This window comes from Myotis nattereri, assembly GCF_964212035.1.
Source record: "Myotis nattereri genome assembly, chromosome: X".
In the NCBI taxonomy this organism is placed as follows: Eukaryota; Metazoa; Chordata; class Mammalia; order Chiroptera; family Vespertilionidae; genus Myotis; species Myotis nattereri.
Window position 1 is genome coordinate 145,845,187 of NC_138078.1, and position 22,726 is coordinate 145,867,912.

At 52.1% G+C, this 22,726-nt stretch overlaps 1 protein-coding gene across 2 annotated transcripts; it reads left to right on the forward strand.

Moving 5' to 3' along the window:
• Positions 1-250: 250 nt before the first annotated feature.
• On the forward strand, positions 251-7,888 carry LOC308536151 (melanoma-associated antigen D4-like; the record flags this gene model as incomplete). Of its 2 annotated transcripts, XM_081115210.1 has the most annotated exons (13): positions 251-420; positions 1,472-1,707; positions 2,053-2,796; positions 3,255-3,476; positions 3,566-3,629; positions 3,837-3,916; positions 4,294-4,385; positions 4,992-5,071; positions 5,156-5,198; positions 5,605-5,667; positions 6,563-6,677; positions 7,038-7,468; positions 7,666-7,888. In XM_081115210.1, the coding sequence occupies exons 2-13, from the start codon at positions 1,498-1,500 to the stop codon at positions 7,673-7,675; spliced, it is 2,154 nt and encodes a 717-aa protein (XP_080971336.1). In that variant the 5' UTR covers positions 251-420; positions 1,472-1,497. The 2 variants fall into 2 exon arrangements, with proteins under 2 accessions (XP_080971336.1, XP_080971337.1); XM_081115211.1 differs by lacking the exon at positions 7,666-7,888 and having other exon boundaries at positions 7,038-7,472.
• Positions 7,889-22,726: the final 14,838 nt, after the last annotated feature.

Genomic DNA, 22,726 nt, shown 5'->3' on the forward strand with positions numbered 1-22,726 from the left:
CCAGACCACCCTGGGAGGGGGGGCTTAGGCGAAAGGGGGTGGGCAGAGCTGCAAAAGTGGGGGCTACTGAGGGTAGATGACTGGGTGGGTTTGAGCGCGCGCTCCTGCAGTCTGAAGCAGGGGTGGAAAGGGGAATCCGGCGGGAAGGAGAAAACGCCCCCACCCCCCTCCCCACCCCCCACGCCCTGCAGCCCGCACACCCGCGGAATCGCATGCGCACTGGGGACCTGGTGGACAGGGCTTTTGTTGGGAGAGCGGGCGGGCTGAAGGGGTCGGCGCATGCGCAGGCTGCCCAGCCGCGGGGGGTGTGCAGAGAAAAGGGGCGGGGTGGTCGGAGCTGCTGTGCTGGCAGCAGCAGGCGAGGGCGCGGCTGCGGGGTTCCTGGTGCTGAGGAGCGACGCCATTGGAGCCCCCGGGAAGGTAAGGATCCAGCCCGAGATAGGACCTGGGACGGGCGAGTGGACCCCTGCACGCTGCGCCACTCCTCCCGGGACAACGCACCCCACCCCCCTGCAGCGCTCCCCCCCCCCCTCCCGGAGCTGAGCAGAACCCAAGCACTCAAAACCCGAACCAGGACCACGTTAGACCCGTGGTTTAGATAGGAGCCCCATCCTCCCCATCTTCAGACCCAGGCTCCGGGGATCCGAGCCCTGGTGACACCGGATCCCACGATTGGACCCGTGTGTTCGTGTGTTCGGGCTGAGCTGCGTTAGAAACAGGCCCCATCCCCACCCAACCACTCCAGATCACTCCCTTCCCTGGCGTTGCAATCCTGCGTTTGGAGACCCCCAGCTTCTAATTGGAGCCTCACCTAGTCCTAGCCGCCCTCCCTGCCCCCCCCCCGTCCCCCCCTCCCGCACCCCCTCCATCTCCCATCTGCCCCTAGCGTTCCTGTGTGAGCCCTACCTGAGCTGACCGGAATCCCCCAATCCCTCCACCCCCCCCACCCGGACCTCGCCAAAGGGTCCCTGGGATTCAGAGCTTTCCGTGGTCCTCATGTATCTGAGCCCGCACACCTCTTCGGCTCCCCCTTCATCCTGGCTCCCTGCTCCAGCCCTTAAATTCAGGCCCTTTGTTTCTCCTTCTATCGATGCATCCATCATCCCCTTTGGGGTTTCTTCAGACCCAAGCCCGCTGGTCCACCCCTCCATTCAAATCGAGCCACCAGGATGGGGAGCCTGCCTGGACATCAACTCCCCTTTTAATGCGGAGGGGTGTGTGTTGGGGGGGAGGGGGCGGGGGCGGGAGGACCTCCTCTATCCCTCTCTTAGGGCTCTGTCTCTGACAGAATCTACCCCAACAGATTTCACCCCCACCCCTTCTGCCCAGTAAAGGGGGGATGATGGCTGCCTGTCCCCCTCCCCCCAGCTCCTGAGAAATCCCACCTCCTGAGAAATCCCACCTCCTGAGAAACCCCGCCTCCACTGGGTCCCTCCTCCTCCCTCTGAAGAGGCCTCCCCCTCCCTCTCAGGCTGAGCTCTCTTCTTGGGACCCAGCATGGCTGAGGGAAGCTCCCCCATGGAATCAGAATGCTGCAACGTTGAAGACATGGAAGACGGTCTTGAAGAAGTTAGGGAGTATGAGATGTTTGACGGAAATGAGTATGAAGAATTTGGTGCTTTCGGAGGCTATGGCACCTTCACCAGCTTTGACATTCATCTCCTCCGAGCCTTTGGGAGCTTGGGTACAAGCCTGCGTGTCTTGGCGGTGAGGCCCCTTCTTGGCCACCTGCTAGCCTGCTAAACTGGGCGGGGTGGGGGGGGGGAGTGGTTGTATGCAGAGGGGAGTGGATGGAGGGGAGGGCTGATGGGGAAGGACTACCTAGCAATCCAAAGGAAACCTTCCCTTTCCTGCTGGGAGAAAAGGAGTGGGGATGGGGGTGGGGGTCTTGGCGGAGGGGGGAGTGGAGGTGCCGGGGGGAGGGGAGGGTTGGGGGCTGCCTGGCTGGCTGCCTGGCTAGCTGCCTGGAGGAGGCTGGCCAGCACAGGGAAGCATGATGTGCGAGTGTGCAAAGTTGTCTGCCTTCCCCTACCCCTCGCTCTGGCCTTGCAGAATGAGCCCTGGGAACTGGACCACCCTATGCTGGCCCGGACTCTGGTGGATGCGTTCCGAGCGGATCCAGAACCAGCTCCCAATGAGGAGGACGATCAGTCTGGCAATGCAGGCCGAGGTGACTCCAACCGTGCTGCTCGGACGGCTGCCCGGGCTGCTGCCCGGGCTGCTGCTGCTGCTGCCCGTGCCCTCTACAATCAGGTGGTCACTAGCCGCCCGATGACCACAGACCAGGCCTCGAGAGAAGATACCCAGCCCATGGCATCTTCTCCGCACAGCTCCCAGATGCCAGGCAACAGTGAGATGGCTGCCTCTGGGGCGCCAGCAACCTCCTCACAGCCCCAGCCAGCCTCCCAGGCCCGGGCCAGTGAGGTGGATGCCACCCAGCCCAAGAAAGCCTTTCTGGGTCAGAATGATGGCTTTGATTTCACCCAGCCGGCAGGTGTCAGTGGCATAGCCTTCCCACGCCCCAAGAGACCCGCCCCGGCCCCAGAGCCTACCCCAGAGGGCCCCAGTGCTCAGGCAGCATCTGCTGGGGAGGGGGCAGCCACCAGGCCCAAGACCGCCAAGTCTGGGAAGGCCCTCGCTAAGACTCGGTGGGTGGAGCCTCAGAATGTTGTGGCAGCAGCTGCTGCCAAGGCCAAGATGGCCACAAGCGCCCCTGAGCCTGAGGGTGCAGCTGCCACTGCTCAGAACAACCGCGATGAGCCCTGGGCCAGGATGGGAGGCAAGCGAACAAAGAAGGTGAGATCTCCCTGCCCTCTCCAAGCCCCAATGGTCCCCTCCCCTCCAATCCCCTCCCCTCTTCTCCCAACCCCTCCCCTCCTCTCCCCTCCCCTCTCTTTGCTTCCCCTCCTCTCCCTTCCTTTCCCTTCCTTTCCCTCCCCTTCCCCCCCTCCCCTGCCCTTCCCCCCTCCCATTCCCTCCTCCCCTTGCCTTCCCCTGCCCTCCTCTTCTCTCAACTGGTCCAGGTTTCTATAACACAAATGTGCTAGCATGTCTTTACTCCACCTAGTCCCTACCCTCCGGCCTGGGGGTAGAAGAGGTTGGCTCAGTGCTTGGCACTTAGTGAGCCCTCTGCACATGTCAGCCGCTGTTCCCACTACTCTTATTTCCAAGTACCTGCTCTGGTGAAGATGTTGCCAGGGGCTTGGGCACAGTAAGCTTGGTAGCCCCGGTCTCTCTTCTCCCCAATGCTACAGTCCAAGCACCTGGATGATGAGTATGAGAGCAGCGAGGAGGAGAGAGAGCCTCCTGTGGTCCCACCGACCTGGAGAGCATCGCAGCCCCCATTGACAGTGCGGGCTCAGATGGCCCCGCGGGCTCAGATGGGCCCTCGGCCCCCGATGGCCGTGAGGCCCCAGGTACCCTCGAGGCACATACTGTGCTTGCCACCCCGCAACGTGGCCCTTCTGCAAGATAGGGTAAGGAGTCTGCCCTTCCCCCACCCTCTCCTCCTGCCTTGCTGGCCAGTTCACTGAGCTCACCCGTGCCCTCACCTCTCCTTCTCCAGGCAAATAAGTTGGTGAAATATCTGATGATTAAGGACTACAAGAAGATCCCCATCAAGCGCTCAGGTGGACAACTGGGCCCCATCCCTGAGCTCTGCCCTCTCTCCTCTTCCAGTCCTCCCCAGAGCCCCCACCCCCATCAGATGCTCCCAGTTATCAGGCCTTGGCTGATGGGCCCTGACTGTGCCCCCCTCAGCAGGGCTGACAGAGAGGCCGCAGCTCTGTGGCCTTCTGCTCAGCCCAGATGCTTTCCTTACCTCTCCCCTCCTGCAGACATGATGAAAGACGTCATCCGAGAATATGACGAGCACTTCCCTGAGATCATTGAGCGGGCAACATACACCCTGGAAAAGGTGGGCGGGGTGGGGGTGGGGGACAGCTCTGTGGGGCAAGAGAGGCCCCAGGAAGCCTTGCACCCTGCAGCCTTGGAGGCCCGGTGTCAACCCTGCCTGCTCCGGAAGCCTGGCCTAGCTTCTCCACCTGGGAGCTCCCACTGCATGCTTCCTCCTCCTCGCTCCCTCCCCCTCGTGCTCTTGGGGGTCTCTTGTCTCCCGAAGTGGGTCCCCTTGCCTTGGCCAGTGCCCGGGCTCCCACAGGCCAGCGCCTCTGCGTCCTCCCCCAGGACTTTGGGTTCCCTGCCTAGGAGATGCTCTGGCGGGAATGGAGTGACTGCCTGCAGGACACCTGGCATGGATTTCTGACCTCACATTCTTGTGTTCTCCCCATGCAGAAGTTCGGGATCCACCTGAAGGAGATCGACAAGGAAGAACATCTGTACATTCTCACCTGCACGCGGGATTCTTCAGCTCGCCTCCTGGGAAAGTGAGAAAGGGCAGGAGGGTTGTGGCCTTCCCGGGTGGTGCCCCCCCCCCCTCTCAGAGAAACAGGGAGACAGGGCCCGAGGGCCTAGCACAGTGCCCACCCACAGGGCGTGGTGCCAAGTGATTATCAGAGGGGACCAAGCCTTGCTGCACTCAGGGTCCCACCCCCGCCCACCCGCTCCCCTCGCTCCAAGAAAGCAGGCTTCTGGCTGCTTCGCTCTTCATGCTAAGTGCCTGGCCTGGGCATGGTGGAGCGGTTGGTCCTGGGGGAGTTTCCCTGTGCGGTGTAGGTCCCCGGGCCAAAGGGCAGGGAAGGTGTGGATGAGCCTCTGGACACACCTCTGGCAAAGCGTTTGCTCCCCCTGCCTAGCCCCGTCCTTGGCAGAATCCCGGGAGGGGGTGTTAGCATCCACATTGGATGGCTGGAGCGATGCAGCCTCAAGCGGAGGAATGAGTTGAGTTGTCTGGATCAGGTAGCAAGCCATGGGCAGAGTGGGAAGAACTGCCCTGTAGTGGAGCAATCTGGGAGAGGCCGGTTGGGTGAGCTGGGTGTGTAGTCTCTTGGGCCAGTGGCTGTTGGACAGGGTCCCTCTTTGTACACCTTTAGGACCAAGGACACGCCCAGGCTGAGTCTTCTCCTGGTGATTCTGGGAGTCATCTTCATGAATGGCAACCGTGTCAGCGAGGGTGAGTTGCCGGACCCGCAGCTGGGGGGTTGCCCCCTGCCTCACCTTCGTGTTCTAAATTCTTGTACCTCATCTGCCCTGGCAGCTGTCCTCTGGGAGGCACTACGCAAGATGGGACTGCGCCCTGGGTATGATTGGACTCCCTGGGCTCTCGCTGCCCCTCAGCATTGTCCTGGGGTCCAGGAAGCCCCAGGATCCCACCAGCCCGATGGTCTGGTGCAGGGGAGTGGGCGTCCTCGACCAGGCAGAGCGCACAGGGTCTCACCAGGGTGCATGGCGAAATGGTCCTGAACTCTGGGCCCCCTCTCTGCTCCATGTCCCCTCTCTGTCCCCCAGAGGAGATCTAAGACAAAGCACCAGACTCCGGGGCTCCTTCAAACCCCTTTGTAGGCCACTGCTGCAGACAAGTGGCCGTCAGACCCCTGCATGCCCAGGCCTCACGGGCCAGGAAGCTCTCAGTCCTGGTAGGGAGTGCTCCGGCCCACATGGGGCAGTGCCGCCGGCTCTAGTCATGGACTCTTTCCTTGCCCTCAGGGTGAGGCACCCATTCCTTGGCGACCTGAAGAAGCTCATTACCAACGACTTTGTGAGGCAGAAGTAAGTGCTGACCGAGTCGCCTCTGTCCCACACTGGTGCCTTCCTTGTGTGCGGGTCTGGCTGAGGAAGCCACTCCCATCCTGGCTCTTCACTCTAGAGGGATGGAGTCTCTGGGGCGAGAGCGGGTGGGGGTATGTGAGTGCCCGAGGAGGGGGGGTAGAATTCCGGGGCGTTCTTGGGGAAAGGGGGCACATGTGGCCTGAGAACACGGTGCGGGGCGCGTTCCAACCACCACACCACTGAGCACCTGCCCTCACAGGCTGTAGGACAACAGCCCCGGCTTTCCATCCCAGCAACCTGGGGCTGCAGAGTGGAGGTCGGAGCTGGGGAAACACGTGTGCACTCACACAGGTGCACTAGCACGCGTGCGCGCGCGTGCGCACAGGTCCGGAGTGTGTACGGAGCACGCTGCGCTTGCTGGACTGTTTGTTTCTTCCCCTCACAGTCCTTTTCTATGGTGGACTGTCCCAGGGCTCAGCCCGGCCACGGACGAGACGCTGCGGCGGGGTGTGCTCAGAGCAGGTTGCCTGAAGAAATGGCTCCTCTGTTTACAACACACCCAACAGGAACCGGGGTCACTGTGACAAGGGGCGCCAAACGTGTGGCCTTCCTGCGCACAAGCACCCTACAAGCGTCCCCCTCCCCCGCCCACACACCTCCCCGTGGCTGCTGGGCAGGGGCCACACACAGCCCAGGGCTTTGAAGGCCTCGGTGTTGGAGGCAGGGACCCTGGCAGTGAGCTCGGGAGTGGGGTGCCAGTTGGAGGGCCAGGGCAATCGTGGACTCTGAGCTGCAGCCTCGGGGCCGGGAAGGGGCCACCCGGGAGCCATTAGTGCAACAGCCCACCTGCCTGGCTGGCTGGAGGCAAAAGGTGATTATGTTCCTCTCCACTGAGGTACCTGGAATACAAGAAGGTCCCCAATAGCAGCCCGCCCGAGTACGAATTCTTCTGGGGCCTGCGGGCCCGCTACGAGACCAGCAAGATGAGGGTGCTGAGATTCATCGCCCAGGTAACGGACGGACGGAGAGCCTCTGCTGCGGGGCCAGGCCCAGGGGCTGGCACTTCCCACAGAAACCTTGTCTGTTTCTGGGCCACGGGCTCCTTGTGCGGTCTGCCTGTCCAGTGAGGGCACTGGGGCTCAGAAAGGTTCCTAGGCGCCTCGCCCAGGTTTGCAGGCGTCGCACGTGCGAGGAGGGATGGGGCGAAATCCCAGGTCTGGTCCAGAATCGGGGGAGCCCGACTCCCGCGGTCTTCATGTGAGGACCAACAGTGCACAGGGGAGTGTAGGGCAGGAAGCAGGTGCTCGGTGAGCATGGGGTCGCGCGCGTGCGCGCGCGGGGTGAGGATGGTTGCTGTTTTTCCACCGCAGTATCAGAACCGAGACCCCCGGGACTGGAAGGCTCACTTCCTGGAGGCTGTGGATGATGCCTTCAAGACTATGGATGCGGATATGGCCGAGGAGCACGCCAGGGCCCAGATGAGGGCCCGGATGAACATCGGGGACGAAGCTCTGATTGGACGGTGGAGCTGGGACGACGTACAGGTGGAGCTCCTGACCTGGGATGAGGACGGAGATTTTGGCGACGCCTGGGCCAGGATCCCCTTTGCTTTCTGGGCCAGATACCATCAGTACATTCTGAATAGCAACCGTGCCAACAGGAGAACCACTTGGAGAGCTGGCGTCAGCAGTGGCAACATTGGTGCGGCCAACGCCAGCCTCATAGATGGCCCTAGCACCAGCTCCACCATCCGGAGCAGAAATGCCGCCAGAACCACTGCCAACTTCTTCTCCTGGATCCAGTAAGGTTTGGGGCCCATAAAGGAGACTCTGAAGGGTGGGCCCAGGAGGGGCCGTGGGGAGCCCGTCAGCGGGAGGCCCCGCGTGGGGAGGGGGCAACCACGAGAGTGTGGACAGAGCCTTGTTTTGTTCCTTACGTCCCTCCCTGTTTCACCTGTATTTCTACTTCTCTTGTCGCTCTTGTGTCCTGTGTCCACAGGCAGCGCTGATGACCTGCAGCAACCACCCAGCCAGAGTGCCTCCTCAGACCCCGTGTTCACTCCTCAGACCCCGTGTTCACATAGCACTCTAGGCAGCCTCTGCCTGCCCATCGAAGATGGCATGCAAAACGAAGCTCTCCTTGCCCTCCTGCTTTCACTGTGTGCTGTTGTCGTGCTGTCGTGTTTTTGGTATCGGTGTCACATTAAAGATGCAAAATGAAATGGCACGTTTCCTGTGCCCATGTTGCTCTGCGTGGCCCACGGTCGGCTCTCGGGGGTGGGCGTGGGGGTGGGGGCGGGGGCGGCCTCCCCTCTGCCTAAGAGGCAAGCAGGGCGCTGGGAGATGCGGAGGGGTCTGTGAGTGTGGAGTCCATGAGTTTCGAGAGGCTTTTGGTCCACATCGTTTCGGGATCATCTCCACGGCTAGACGCCAACGGGGGAAGCAGGGGAAGGGGTGGGGTGGAGGCTATGGGTAGGTGCCACTCTTCCTCTCCCCGAGGGGCAGGGTGCACAGTCACCCAGCAGGACCCACATCCCGGTCCCCACCTCTGGAGGTGCCGGCCCAGAACCCTTCCCTCATCACCCACCCAAGCTCAGGACCCCATCCCTCAGACGCACCCTTTGGGACGACAGTGAGGTAGGCTTCAAGGTGACATTCTCTCCTGTCCAGCAGGTAGAAGGAGGGCCATTGCTACCGAGAGCAGCTCTAATGAAAACTCAGCTGCCATGGACCTGGAAAGCCCATTGCCTGTGGCCCTGACCTGAGGCTTCTTTGGGGCTCTGGGTCCCTTCAATGGGAGTAGGGCTGTCCCAGTGAGGCCAAGGCCAGGCCTAGGTCCCGGTGTCTCCAAGGCCTGGGTGATTCCCATGGGGGTTGGGGGATGGGGTGGCTGGTTCTGCAGTCCCTCCAGTGGACAACAGCGAGGGCAGAGACACAGAGGGTCCCTGGGAAGGGCTCAGGGGAGGGCAGGGACAGTGGCGCAGCTCCCTCAGGACCACACTTTGGCAGGAGCAGGACCCAGGTTAAGTGGAGGGACGGACTAGTGAAGGGCCCCTGTCCCCATTGCCTCTTTTCCATGAGAAGAGGGCCTCCTCTCTCTGCCAGGACTGACCTAGACCCCACTACAGAATCTCGGGGTGGGTGGGGAGGCGCCAGTGGAAAATGCCAACATGGCTCCCCTTGCTCAAACATTTAATATTAAGAGTTCCAAGAGAACATTGAGTTTCATGGGGAGCCCTTCGGAACGCAGGGTCCTATTGCGCTGCAGAGGTCGCCCCACCCCCCTCAGGAAAGTGGCTCTGTCCGCACCCCTCCCCTAAAGACAGGCTTCAGGTGGGTTTCTGCCTTGTTGCTCAGTGCTGCCATTTCTGCGCCCCTGGCTGCTGTGTCCCTGCGCGGCCAAATGGAACCTCTGTGATTCTGTAGGAATAGGAGTCCCCTTCACTTTAGGTTTCCAGGTGCACGGCTGAGGTTTGGGGGTGGGGGTGAAGGATGCCTGGGGCCCCAGACCTGCTGTGATGAATGATACCTGACATTTCTGCACCCTTGACCTGGGAAACTCCCCAGATCCTGTTGTGCACACAGTAGGCACATGCCTTCCCATGGATGAATGTGGGGCTCACGACAGCCACAGGTGTGAGTTTGAGCACTGTGTGCAGAGGGCACTTGAGATATGGCAGCTCATCTGGAAAGGAGGGGAAAGCAGCCATCAGAGACAGGGTGCTGGGGGGGCGGTTCTCCAGGCCCCCAGGCCTGCAGGTTGACAGCACTCTCCCCTGTCCACAGCCCTGCCCCATGGTCGGCCTCCCCTGGGGCCCACTCCCCCACAGCCTGCAGGGTGGCCAGGGAGGAAGAGAGCAGAGGGGAGGCAGCCGGGCCGTGGGTCCCCTGGGATGGTCAGGATGGTCACCCTGGAGGTGGCCTACTTCCTCACTCACAGGGCAACCATGACCCCAAGGCAGGCTTCCACCCCCCCACCCCCAGCCCCAGCCCTGGCTCTTCCACAGGCTCCCCGGCCACAGAGGCCCACAGTGCATCTCCACAAGGGGTTCCTGAGGCCCTGGGATGGGGGTGTGGGTACCTGCGCAGCCTGCACAGCCTTTCCCCCACACGACCCTGCGCCCCCTGACGCCTCTCTCTCTTTTTGGTGGACAAGCATTATTCCCTTGTTTCCAGGTATTGACGATGATGCATAAAGTTCTCTCAATATGCACTTATAATTTCTTGTACGGGCCTAGGTTGTATTTACCAGACAGCCCTGAGGAGAGGGGATGATCAGACCCATTGCACAGATGAGGAGAGCGAGGCTCTCAGAGCAATGATTAGATGACCCAGGTCAAAATCCTCTGCATCCATGGGAAAAGGCAAGCTGCCAGCAGTTTGTACACCAAGTTGGGGATGAGGCTAGGGGTTGAACTTTTAGGCCAATTTCTCACTTAAATCCCTATATTGGGTTTGGATGCCCGAGGTTCCAAAGTCCACAAATCTGCTGGCTCATCCCCTCCAGAGAGTGAGTCTCTCCTCAAACCCCAGAGGGTTTGGGGAAAGTCATTAGCCCCGCTCCTGGGAGTTGAGAGGGGTCCTGGGTGTCGAAATGTTTTTAACTCTACCTTAGAGCAATCGTGCAACTTCCCCCTAGCTTGCAGGGGCACATGCCACTGCCAATCTCACAGACAGCTTGAAAGCCTGGTGAGGGGGGTTAAAGGTGTTTGCTCTGGGACGATCCTGGCTGCTGGATTAGGGTTAAGTGCTCTTAGATCAGCTAAGTTATTTGTCTGCCTTCCATCTTCTAATGCTCTATTAGTATGGTCTCCTCAGCCATCCTTTTTGTCCCTGTGGGGTGAGGCCTCTAACAAAAAAGGATCTAGCCAGGAGCGAGGGAGGAGGAAGAGGGGGAAGAAAAAAGAATGAGAAAGGTCGTGTGATACTTACCTTAGCACAATACTCTCCAGGTCCCTCCATGCTGTCTCAAAGGGTACGTGCTCCTTCTTTTTTACAGCTGCATAGTATTCCATGGTGTCAATATACCTCAGCTATGTTATCCACTCGTCCACTGATGGGCACTTGGGCTGTCTTCAGATCTTGGCTGTTTCAAATTGTGCTGCTATGAACCTAGGGGAGCATATATTCTTTCTGATTGGTATTTCAGGTTTCTTTTTTTTTTTTTAAACATATTTTGTTGATTTTTTCCAGAGAGGAAGGGAGAGAGAGAGAGAGTTAGAAACATCGATGAGAGAGAAACATCGATCAGCTGCCTCCTGCACACCTCCTACTGGGGATGTGCCCGCAACCCAGGTACATGCCCTTGACTGGAATCGAACCTGGGACCTTTCAGTCCGCAGGCCGACGCTCTATCCACTGAGCCAAACCGGTTTCGGCCAGGTTTCTTGGGATACAGTCCTAGAAGTGGGATCACTGGGTCAAATGGCAGTTCCATTTTTTAATTTTTTGAGGAAATCTAAGGAGAAAATAAGCAAATGGGAGTACCTCAAAATAAAACGCTTCTGCACAGCAAAAGAAACCATCAACAAATTGAATGGGAGAACATATTTGCCAAGGTACACCTGATGGGGGCTTAATTGCCAAAATATGTAAGGAATTCAAAATATGTAAGGTAGGAGATGTATTGGCAAATATACTGCTGTGAGAGATGGCTGAGGTGTTGCTGCCTGTGGTTTCTTCTAAGATTTTCTTTTCTTTTTTTTTTTGCTTTCATGACTTACCTTCAAGTCTTTCATCCATTTTGAGTGTATTCTTGTGTACGGTCTACGTTGGTGTCTAGTTTCATGTTTTTTGCATGCATCTGTCCAATTTCCCCATCACTCATATGTGGAATCTAATGAACCAAGTAAACTGATGGACAAAATAGATCCAGAGGCTTAGAATGATGGAACCGACTGAGGAATGTCAGACGGAAGGTGGGTGTGAGTCGGGGGGTGGGGAGAGATGAGCTGGGGGACTTAGATGCATATAGGCATAGCCCATGGTCACAGACAATATTGTGATGAAGGTGGGGCTGTTGCTTGGTCATTGGGGGAAGGTAGGGGGGCTTCTGTAATACTTTCAACAATAGAGATAAATGCTGAAACAGAGAAGGAGAAAGACAATGGATGAAGGCCATGAAAATGGAGCCCCTAAGAAACCTGGTAGCAGGAGCAAGGGTCCCTGACAGGACGAGACGCCTCCCCACCCTGTTGTGGTGTATTTGTCAGTCAGATCCCAAGGCGTGGGCACCCACTTGGACTTCATGCTCACACCTTGGTCAGCGGAGGACAGGACACCATAGGTGATAGTCGCATCATGCTGCAGACAATGCAAGAGGGTGGTTGCCTTCCGTGTAAAAGGGAAGACAGTTACCTGAAGAGGCAACAAAAACATGCTGGATGGCAGAAAACCAAATGCCAATGACATCCCCTTCTGTGAGCTCAGTATGGAAATTAGTTCCCTTATTGTTCACACTCATGGCTCCTTGTCATTTAATTGCACATCACTTATCGCAATTTGCAACGAAATAGTGATGTCTGAAATTAATTTTGTGATTGCACGGACCAACGAGGCTGCATGTTCAATATGCATGGCTCATATTAGGATGATCATAATCAGATGAATTAATTCTCAGCCACTCCATGAAGAAGCAGGATAGGGGCTGGGGAGGGGGGTGAGAGGAAGAACAAAGTAGAAAGCAAAAGGAGAAGGACAAGAGGGCAGAACGACGGAGGGCCATAATGAAAAATGAAGGAGGCCCCCTTAGCTTTTGTTAGAGCATGGGTGAACCTGCAGATTACCATGCTAAGCAAAAGAAGCCCGTCAGAGAAAGACAGGTGGCACACGGCCTCACTTACATGAGGAACGAAATGCGCAAAATAAGCTGATGAACAAAATAGAACCAGAGTCACGAAACATGCAATAGTCTGACAGTTGCCAGAGGGGAGGGGCGAGCCCTGGATGACAGCAGGTGGAGAGGTTAGCCAAGGAACATACATGCATAGCCCATAGACACAGACAACAGTGTGTTGATGACCAGAGGGAGGGGGGCAGGGGCTGGGTGGAATGGGGAAACGGGGCGGGGGGCACCTGCAATAGTGTAAAGAATGAATGAATGAATGAATGAATGAATGAATGAAAACTAAGGAGGGAGAGAAGACATGGGGGACAGGGAAAAACAGATGGAGGAAGAGCTGAAAGACAATGCAGCAGTAGTGAGGGAGGGGGGAAGGAAAAGGGAAAGAAGAGGCAGTGATGATACATGTTGACGTGGCCATAGCGCAGCCTGACCCCATAAGAATTCAATGGGCCAAACACTATGGTGCAGAGAATGAAACCTGTGTGTGTGTGTGTGTGTGTGTGTGTGTGTGTGTGTGTGTACGCATGCATCTTCCTGCTTTGTGTGTAATTATAATCACAAGGATCAAAGTACCTGAGGACATTATGCATTCTTTCAATGGGAGTGTTTTGCTCAAATCTATTCCCCCAGGGGCCTTTATCTCAGAACCACCTCTGCCTTGCTCCCACGCTCTAATGCATCACTTAGCTTCAGTTTCCATGGTAACCAAGGCATCTATTTCCTGTCTTGTCTAGGAACTAGGGATGAGACACACAGAAAAGGAGAGAAATGTGTGTGCTCTGTCTTCCTATGAAGCACACAAGCCCGTATTCTGGGAATTGAAAAGCACATTCCACTTAGCTCCCCCTTACCCTGCGCCCACTGCCTGGTGGAGGAGGATAGAAATTGCAGAGCAGCTCAATACAAACCTAGAATTTCTACACCTTTATAATGCACGTACATGGTCAGGAGACTAAGGTTGCTTTTCCCCTAGCCACCTTCCTACCAACAATTTGTTTTACCTAAAAAAAACATGCCCAGGGAATCCAAGATGACTGCTACCCAACACACTCCCCCTGTTCCCACGCTGTAGCCTCTGGTGGTTTGCAGTTTTCTGGCACAATTTTCTCACACAAACAGTTCCAGCCAGAGAGTAAAAGTGCTGCCCCCAGAAAGGTCCCGTGATCCCCTGTTGGGGTGTCACTCAGTGGGGACCCTTCTGACCTCTCCCCTTCAGCCTGGGTGACCTCTACCCAGACCATGAGAGCAGTTAATAGGTCTCCCACTTCCTGCCCCTCCCCTGTTTACCAGGGCCCTGGGGAGACTCAGAGGCTCTGCCAGTCTCCTAATTAAAAAACACACCTGCAGAACTAAGAAGACATCTCCTTCCTACCCCCTATGCTAAGTCGCCAGCTTCCTCTGTTGCATTCCCCCCGCTACCCCGCCCCCTTTTGGCGGACATGAGACCTCTCTGGGCATCCTTTTGTGAGTAAAGGCAGCTCAAATGTTGGGAGTATGTCCCCCATCTACTCTTCCATTCTCCTCCCAGTGTCATAAAATCTCTCTGGACATCACCTTGCCCAGCCTCACTCTCTTGCTGGCGACCAGCTGCCGACTATTTTCCATGTACTGGGACCTCTCATTCAAAAACAAACAAACAGACGAACAAAAAATGTAAGCAATCTCATCTCCCCTTTCGCTGAAAAACCCACACTGGACAGAACCTACAGATGGCACATTCTCCTGACCTCAAGGTCTTTTGTAGACATCCCGTCTGTTTTTAGAAAGGGGTTTGACGTCAGATCCACTGCCAGTCTCCACCTGCCAGCCACTCCTCTGTGCCTCACACCTCTCTCAGGGGATTCCAGATCTGCTTGCATGCGTGTCTCTGCGTGAGTGTCCAGGAGGAGATTCCCTTAGAGTAAGACCCACGGAAAGAGTAATGCAAGGAAGCCCATGCTTTGCTTGATGCCCTGCTCCTCAATCTCCTCAGGCACCACTCGTAGACTTTTTGGGAGCAGCAGGTTTTCATGACAGATGAAAGGAAACTATAGGGGATTATAATATGGGACAAAACTACTAGGAAATGGTGGCTAAATGCCAATGCTCCTGGCACCAGGGAAAATCACCCACTTCCTCTTCCCACTGGAAAAGCTAAGGCCTTTGGGGAGATTCCCATTCTGGGCCGATCCCTGTTCACAGCTCGTCTTCTCTGTCTTGAGGACTCCCGTTTTCTCGCCTAAGCCTGAAAGTGAGAAAGTCCCCTCTAGCAATCGGCTTCATTGTAGGCATTTGTTTTTTTTCCTCTTGACAGTGGGGTCAATCCATGCCTCCACCCCTCTGAACATGCAAACACACACAGACACAATAACCCGTAGCCAATACGTTTTTCAAATTTTAAGCTGGTCAGTCTAGAATCTAGACTCTAGTCTAGATGAACCGCCAGTTCCTAGTCTCATGGACTTCAAGCCTCCTTCCCTCATCCTCTGGCCGTTACTGCTTTGCTCACCCCGCAGTCTCAGTTTGGCCGTCCATGAGGATGTCGGTATCAGCATGTCTGTAAAAGGACTGTGGGGCGAGGGGCAGGTGGGTCACCAGTTTAACAGAGCCAGCGTCTCCAGTTGAGCTAACATTGGCTCTCACGCTTTAACGCCTAACCCTTGCCAATCACCATTCTTTCTCCTGGATCCTCACATTCACTTTTCTGGTGGTGATCCCACCAGCATGCATCATGTGCCACTACCCTCCATTTCAAGCAAATATCTTCCCTTGACGGCCCTTCCCTACCAATTAGTGTTCCATATACCTGCTGCCCTCACAGCGAAACCTTCATGATAACTTGCCTCAATGGGTTGTCTCCTCTTCTTTACCTCCCCCTCCAATAAGTCCTGCATTCCCTCCCGTCCTCCAAAGGGCTTTTGTTCCGTGTTCTCCTATGACTTGCATGGTGTCAAATCAAAACACCTTCCTCTGCCCCTGCTTTAACTTTCTAGTAGCATGGAACATGCTGCCTGTTTCCTCTTTCTTGCAATCTTCTGGATTTCACAAAACCACCCTCGTCTGGTTTTCTCCCTCCCTGTGTGTATTTTATTCTTGGAATCATTTTTTAAGGCTCCTCTTCCTTTAAATTTTCCCACAGTTTGACACATTCGAGGAAATGGCTTTGGTCTCTCTTTTCCTTCTCTTGTGTATCTTCTCTTTACAAATGTTTTAAAAATCAACTTGCATAGAGTACATATGTATAGCTGTCTGTATGCGAATCATACCTCAATAAAGGGGCTACACACAAGATAAAATGTGTTTTCCCTTTGTGACTAGAGAGAACAGTGACACCTGCCAACCTCTGTGTGTTTGGTTAAGAACAGCAACAACAAAATACTGCAGATGACTCAACCCCCAAAAGTCTTATTCAGCATGTCAGTTTGCACAGATGGTCAATAAGAGAGATGGAGAACCAGGAATAGAACAGAAGCAGGACCTACGCGAGTCTGAGAGTTGGAACCAATTATGAAGGCCCGAGGAGTAGCCCAGTTATGACATTTTTGTTTGCCACATCTGGCCAGGAGTTTGCTTTTGAGGATGCCTGCCTTGTATCCTTTCCTAGTAGAAGCCCTCGAATTTGTTATTAGATAATTTAAAGAGAATTCTCTAAGTTTTATACTGACATATATGCATGCATATATGTATGTAAACCTAGAGAATTGCTATGAACATTTTTAGATCTTTTTGACTTTTTTAAAAGAAAAAAATAACCTTATTGAGATAGACTTCATTCACCGTACAAGTCGCCCTTAAAGTCCGCGGTTCCATGGTTGATAGAGCTTTGGAACTATCGTCATAATGGAATCAAAGAACATTTTACGTGTTAAAAAGAAACCCAGTATGTATTAAAGTACTGTTATTCCTCCTCCGTCCTCCATCCCCTAGGAACCTCTCATTTATTTTCTGTTTCTGTGGTTTTGCATGTAGTGAATGTTTCATATAAATGGCCTTATACAACAGGTGGCCTGTTTTGACTGCTTGCTTCACTGAGCAGAATGATTTCTCCATTAATCAATGTTGTAGGGTGTATCAGTACTTTGTTTCCTTGGCTGTCAAAGAACATTTCATTATTTGCATATATCATATTCTGTTTACCCATTCAACATGTGATGGGCATTGGAATTGTTTCTTCTTTTTGGCTATTGTGAGTGAGGTGTTATGCACACCATTGTACACCTTTTGCTTGCCATGTGCTTTCAGTTTGTTTTACTAGATATCCGGGAGTGGAACTGTTGAGGGGTAAAGTAGCCCTATGTTCAGCTCTTTGGGGGAACGTCCAAACTCTTTTCCAAGTTACTCTAAGGTCTTACAATTCCATCAGAGAAGTACAAAGCTTCCAGCTTCTTCCCATCCTTGCCAACAGGTGCTACTGCCCATGGCCTTGTATTTTAGCCAACTTAGTTATTGGGTATGATGTGGCATTTCCATGTCATTTTGAATTGCACTTTTCTACAGAACATGAACATCATCTCTGGTGATTCTTGGTCATTTGTGTATCTTCTTTGGAGAACTGTTTATGAAAAGTCTTTGCCCATTTTCATTGGGATATTTGTGTCTTCATTATTCAGTTGTATGTGTTTTTTAATCCTAACCCAAGGATTTGCTTATTGATCGTGGGGATAGGGGAATGGAGGGAGGGAGAGAAAGAGAAAGAGAGAAGTAGAGACAGAGACAGAGAGAGCTCTCTATATGAGAGGAAACATAGATCAGTTGCCTTCCATAAGTGTCCCATCGGGATTGAACCTGCAACCTAGGTATGTGCCCTGACCAGGAATCAAACTCACAACCTTTTGGCATACAGGGACGAGGCTGGACCAACTGGGCCACTCGGCCAGGGTAAGCCAGCTGGGTTTTTAAATAAGAATTGCACTATATATCTATAGATCAATTTCTGAAATATCACCATTTTAACAATATAAAGAATTTCAGTCAATGAATAAGCGATGGCGCTCCATTTATTTAGGTCTTCTTTCATTTTCTTCAACAGTGTTTTGTAGTTTTTGGTATACAAGCCTCACACTTCTTTTGTTAACGTTAGTCCTAAATATTTTATTCCCGTGGATGCTGATATAAATAACAACTATTAATTTCTTTTTAGGTGCTTCACTGCTAGTGTATAGAAATGCAATTGTAATACTATGTTGATCTCATCTCTTGCAACCTTGCTAAACTGGACCATAGCTTCTGATAGTGTTTTCTTTTTTGGCTTCCTTAGTGATTTCTAGACCCAAGATTACATAAATTGTGAAAACTGATAGTTTCATTCCTTTCTAATTTGGAGGTATTTAACCGTCTTGCTTAGCCAAATGCATTGGCTAGAAGCTCCAGTGCAATGTTGAATAGAATTGGTTGGAGCAGACATTGTTGTCTTTTTTCGTATCTTAGGGCAAGAGTGTTCAGTCCTCCATACTTAACACTTATGGTAGGAGTTTGTGGTAGATTTCTCTCATGGAGTTGAGAATGTCCCATTTTTTCCCTATTTTCTTCATCATTTTTATGAGGAAATGGTTGTGGATTTGTCAAATGCTTTTTTTGGGTATATTGAAATTACAATGGTTTTCCTTTTATTCTAGCAATATGGCATATTACGTTGACTGATCTTTGTGTGTTGAGTCAAACTTACATTCCTGGAATTAGTCTTGCTTGCTCTTTGCATAAATCCTTTTGAGTGTGTTGCTGGCTTCGGTATGAGTGTAATTTGTGGGAGACTTTTGTGCTGATACTCATAAGGAATATTGGTCTTCATTTTGTTATTTCTTGTGACACCTTGTCTGGTTTTGCCATGAGGTTAAATCCAGGCTTATGAAAGTACTTGAGAAGTGTCCCTTCTTTTTTTATTCCTTTGGATGATCTTGTGACATTTGGATGTTGATGCTTTGAGAGTTTGATTTAATTCACCAGTTATCTCTCTGCTCTGAGGCCTTCCGTGTGGGAATGTATTTGCTATTAATTCAAGCTCTTTAGTGTGGTGACTCTATTCAGATTTTCTGTTTCTCCTTGAGATAGTTTGAGTAGTTTCTGCGTTTCTAGGGATTTGTCCATTTTATCTAGGTTATCTAATCTGTTGACGTGAAATTGTTCATATTATTCCTCCTTATCTTTTTTAATTATTATTTTTTTTAAATTTCTTTTTTGATTAAGGTATTACATTTGTGTCCTTATCCCACCATAACGCCCCCGCCCCCCGACATCCCCAACTCATGCCCTCACCCCCCTGTTGTCTGTGTCCATTAGTTAGGCTTATATGCATGCATACAAGTCCTTTGGTTGATATTTTCCCATTACCCGCACCCTCCCCTACCTTCCCTCTGGGGTTTGCACAGCTTTGAGAACTAATAAACTCCACCAAAGCCTTACAAAGCAGGTCCAAGTGCTTCTGACTCTCTTGGGAATTCCCCATAAAAAAATAAGGGGGTTTGAGCATCGATCAGACTGTCAAACCTCCTTATCTTTTTATGGGGAATTCCCAAGGGAGTCAGAAGCACTTGGATCTGCTTTGTAAGCCTTTGGTGGAGTTTATTAGTTCTCAAAGCTGTGGGAATAATAATCCAGGAGGAAAAAAAAAGAATTCGCAAAGATTCAGGAGCAATTATCTGGCAAATACTTTCTGAGAAGTTGATGTTCTCCAAATACTGTGTAAGGCTCTGGCACTATAGAGGAAATGATCATGGCCTCTATCCAGGTCACTGGTGAATCCATGTACCCTGCACTGGAAAGGAAAACCAGTTCTCATAGCTTTAATATGACATGACTCATGGGCATGCTTGGGAATAGGCCATCTTGTCAGTCCCCACAGGAGAATAATGGTCTGGTCACCATTATTCCCAGCCTTGTAGGTCCAGCAATAAATTTTGTTCATATATCCAGAAGCATTGGACTACAGAGGGCTCACTCACATTGGTAAAATCTACCCAAATTTTAGCCAGTTGGCACATAACATGGTCTGTGGTACATCTGGATGAAGGGTCATAGTTTTGCACGTATTTAATCATTTTTAAACAAATCATACACTTTGCTTCACTTTAATTTGTTTTTCTGGTCACTGGCCATTTTTATAAGCGACGAGGGATTTCAATATGGTAGTGTTGATAAAGTTTCATTTCAAAATATACCTCTTGATGTAGAGTGATTTAATTCACAGGAAAATATTGGGTCTTGTATGTGAAATAATGAGATAATTCAAAGGTCTTAGCAAGGATATAGCACATGCAAGGGAAATACTTGTGTCGTTTGGTGGCATTGGATACTGTAACAGGATTTACCATGATCAAACATGGTAAAAAGAGTAAAGCCGGGAAACAGATTACTGAAGTCTAGGAAACACTGGCACAGTCATTCAGAGTCAGAGTACTGGAGACAGTCCTGGGTCCAAATCCTAGGTTACCCACCTTCTGGCCATGGGACCGTCAGAGAATTGCTCTTGCTTTTTCAACTCTAGATGTTTCCTCTGTGAAGCTCCAGCAACATAATGAACCGGGTGGCTGGGACAAATAAGGGCTGTGTCTGTGCAAAGTGCTTACCAAAATCCCTGGCCCATAGTAAGCGATCAGTAAATGTTAGCTATGATCATTGCCATTGTTTACGTTACTCGTGGCCATCACTTCTCTGCTCAGTGCCCCTTCCCTCATTAGCGGTAACCCAGGTGTCAGGAAGACCCTTGCAGGGACAGGTTGCTATTCAGGGGAGGTGGGAGAAGGTCATAGGGTGGTGAGTCTGGTCTAGCCCTGCCTTGAGTCCCTTCCATTTCTTGTAAAGCCTGTTGAAGGAGGACATGAGCCTTATCGATTTCTTTAGAGGGATCATGGTGTGCATAGTACACTCTTCATAGAGCCCTCCTGAAAGGACAAAACTTTGCAAGAGATGTTGCATTTAGGTACTTTGTAAAAGCCCTTGACTTTTTAAGCCTCATTGGTATGGCATCGTAGGTACTGTCAAGTCACAGTGTGATGTCAGGCAGAGCACATTTTGCTGGGAATGAAGGTGATGTGTGTCAAGATGAATGAACTGGATGTACTCTCTGTTTGTTTCTCACAGTACAGCTGGCCATCTGTAGTGACCCCACCTTGTCCCCTCTATGCTGAGTGGCCGGTTCCACATAATAAAGACCCAGAAAACAGGGATTCTACGTCCACACATGGAGTGATGCGTGGCCCACACTGCCAACCTGTGCCCAGCCTTGGCAGCCATTTGAAGCCAATAGTCGTCATGCCAGAAAGCCTAAAAGTCCCCTCATCAGGCAAGAGTCTGAATTCACCATCTTCGTTATAGGCTCAGTGGGACAAAATGTAGAGGCTGAGAGACAACACTGTGAGAGGAGCTGGGTCTAAAACCCACAGATCCATGTCCTCTATCTATCTATCCATCTATCTCTATCTCCCCACTCTCTCATTGCATTAAAAATGAAACATCTCATGTAAACTATATTTTAGTCTATTATCACTTCATTTAAGACCTTGCAAAACTAAGAGCCTATTTTTAAAACTTGTAACAATGGAATAGAACAGTAACAGAGGGTTTGGCATTAAGGAATGATTGCTAATGCCAGTGTAATGGGGGAAATGCTCGGGGTTCAAATCCTGGCTCCACCTCTAGCTCTGTGACCTTCAGCAAGTCAGTAAACAAACTCATAGATGCACAGGAATTAGTGGCGATAGTTGTGGTGGGGGAAGAGGGAGACTTGGCATGTCTTCCTTTGATTTTTCTGCTAATTTCAACAGTTTACACGTCTTGAGGTTAGTTTGTATTCAGTGCTATTTTTGTTGATTCTGGTTCGCTGTTTTTTGCTTCTTCGTAGTCCTAGAAATTTTTATGCGTTCTGCAGAGCGTTGTGAATGGTACATTGCTTGAAATTTGGACTGTGTCGTAGTCCATCAATGTTGTTCCACGTTTTTCCGGCAGCTAGTTCAGCTGCTGTTGGGTCCGTTTGGGCCTGTCAGGCTTGCTTTCATTCTTTGTCAGGGTGGGTATGAATTGGTTTTGAACTCTGTTCTAGGCCAGAGTATTGGATTCCTAATGCTTGACCTCTCTGTCACCTGAACTGAATGCTCACAATGTTTAACAGGGTCTCTGCACTCAGCCCCACATCAGCTGCTCCGGCATACGCTTCTTGGAGTCTTGCCCTCCGCCTAGGAAAGGATCAGCTCCTTCCTCTCCATATAAGACCTGTACATTTCAAGAGCTTCAGCAGCTGCAAAACCCAATGTCCTCCACTTGTTCAGGCGTCTGTGCTTTGTTTGTGCTCCACCTCCTTGTGCCACCATCTGCTACGTGCCCCCAGGCAGCAAGTGGTGGCAAACATTGGATTCATCTCCTGGACTTCCTCGTCTCAAGGACAGCAACTCTGTACTCCCTGTTGTCCCATGATGCCAGTCTCCTAAGGAATTGGGTAGTTTTCCAGTTCTTTATGCTGTCAATGCATGTCAGAGACCAGCTACTTTGTGATAGAATAGCTGGTGTCAATACTTTCCCAAATCTCAGTCGCCAATCTATTGAGAAGCAGGAATTGAAATTCCAGCTGCACCTGCACCACTTTTTCTTGCCTTTTGCAGAGCACTGGTTGATTCAGACACAATGCTAGATCTAAAGATTCTCTGTCATCCTCTCCCAGGAAAAGATTATGTGAACTCTGGTGTGGGGAAGCAATGTTTGAGTTCATAGAGTGGGATTGTGTTAAAGGGAGGGGCCACAATGGGCTTTGTTGTCATATAGGCCACCTTCTAATGTAGGAGTTGGTGGCACCACCTCTCTTTTCAGCTCATCTCCAGGCAGTGAATGGTTGGCTGACTCGCTGAGTTTATAGTGAAAACACAGAGGAGTACAAGGAAATAAGGAAGGAAAAGTCCGTTACTATTGGAATATGTTGCTCTGCTGAAGTTAGACACTTCCCTGTGTAGCTTGTCTAATCCACAATCTGGAACCAGGCACTTACCCTCCCCCTGACCAGTGATGGCCTGATAAGTATTGACCTCAAAAGGCCTAATTAATGCAGATAAGAATCTGGTTGCACCCAAATCCACAGACCTAGGCAAATGACCAAGTTGGGCTGTTCCTCCAGAATTCCATGGGCTGGAGGCTGAGAAGGCTCTGGAGAAGCTCCAGCCATGAGCTGATGGCCACCCTGGATCAGGTTGTCCACCTGCACCCCACACCCACGCTACAGAATTGCTATCATCTCGCTTGGTTGACTTGGGGCTCG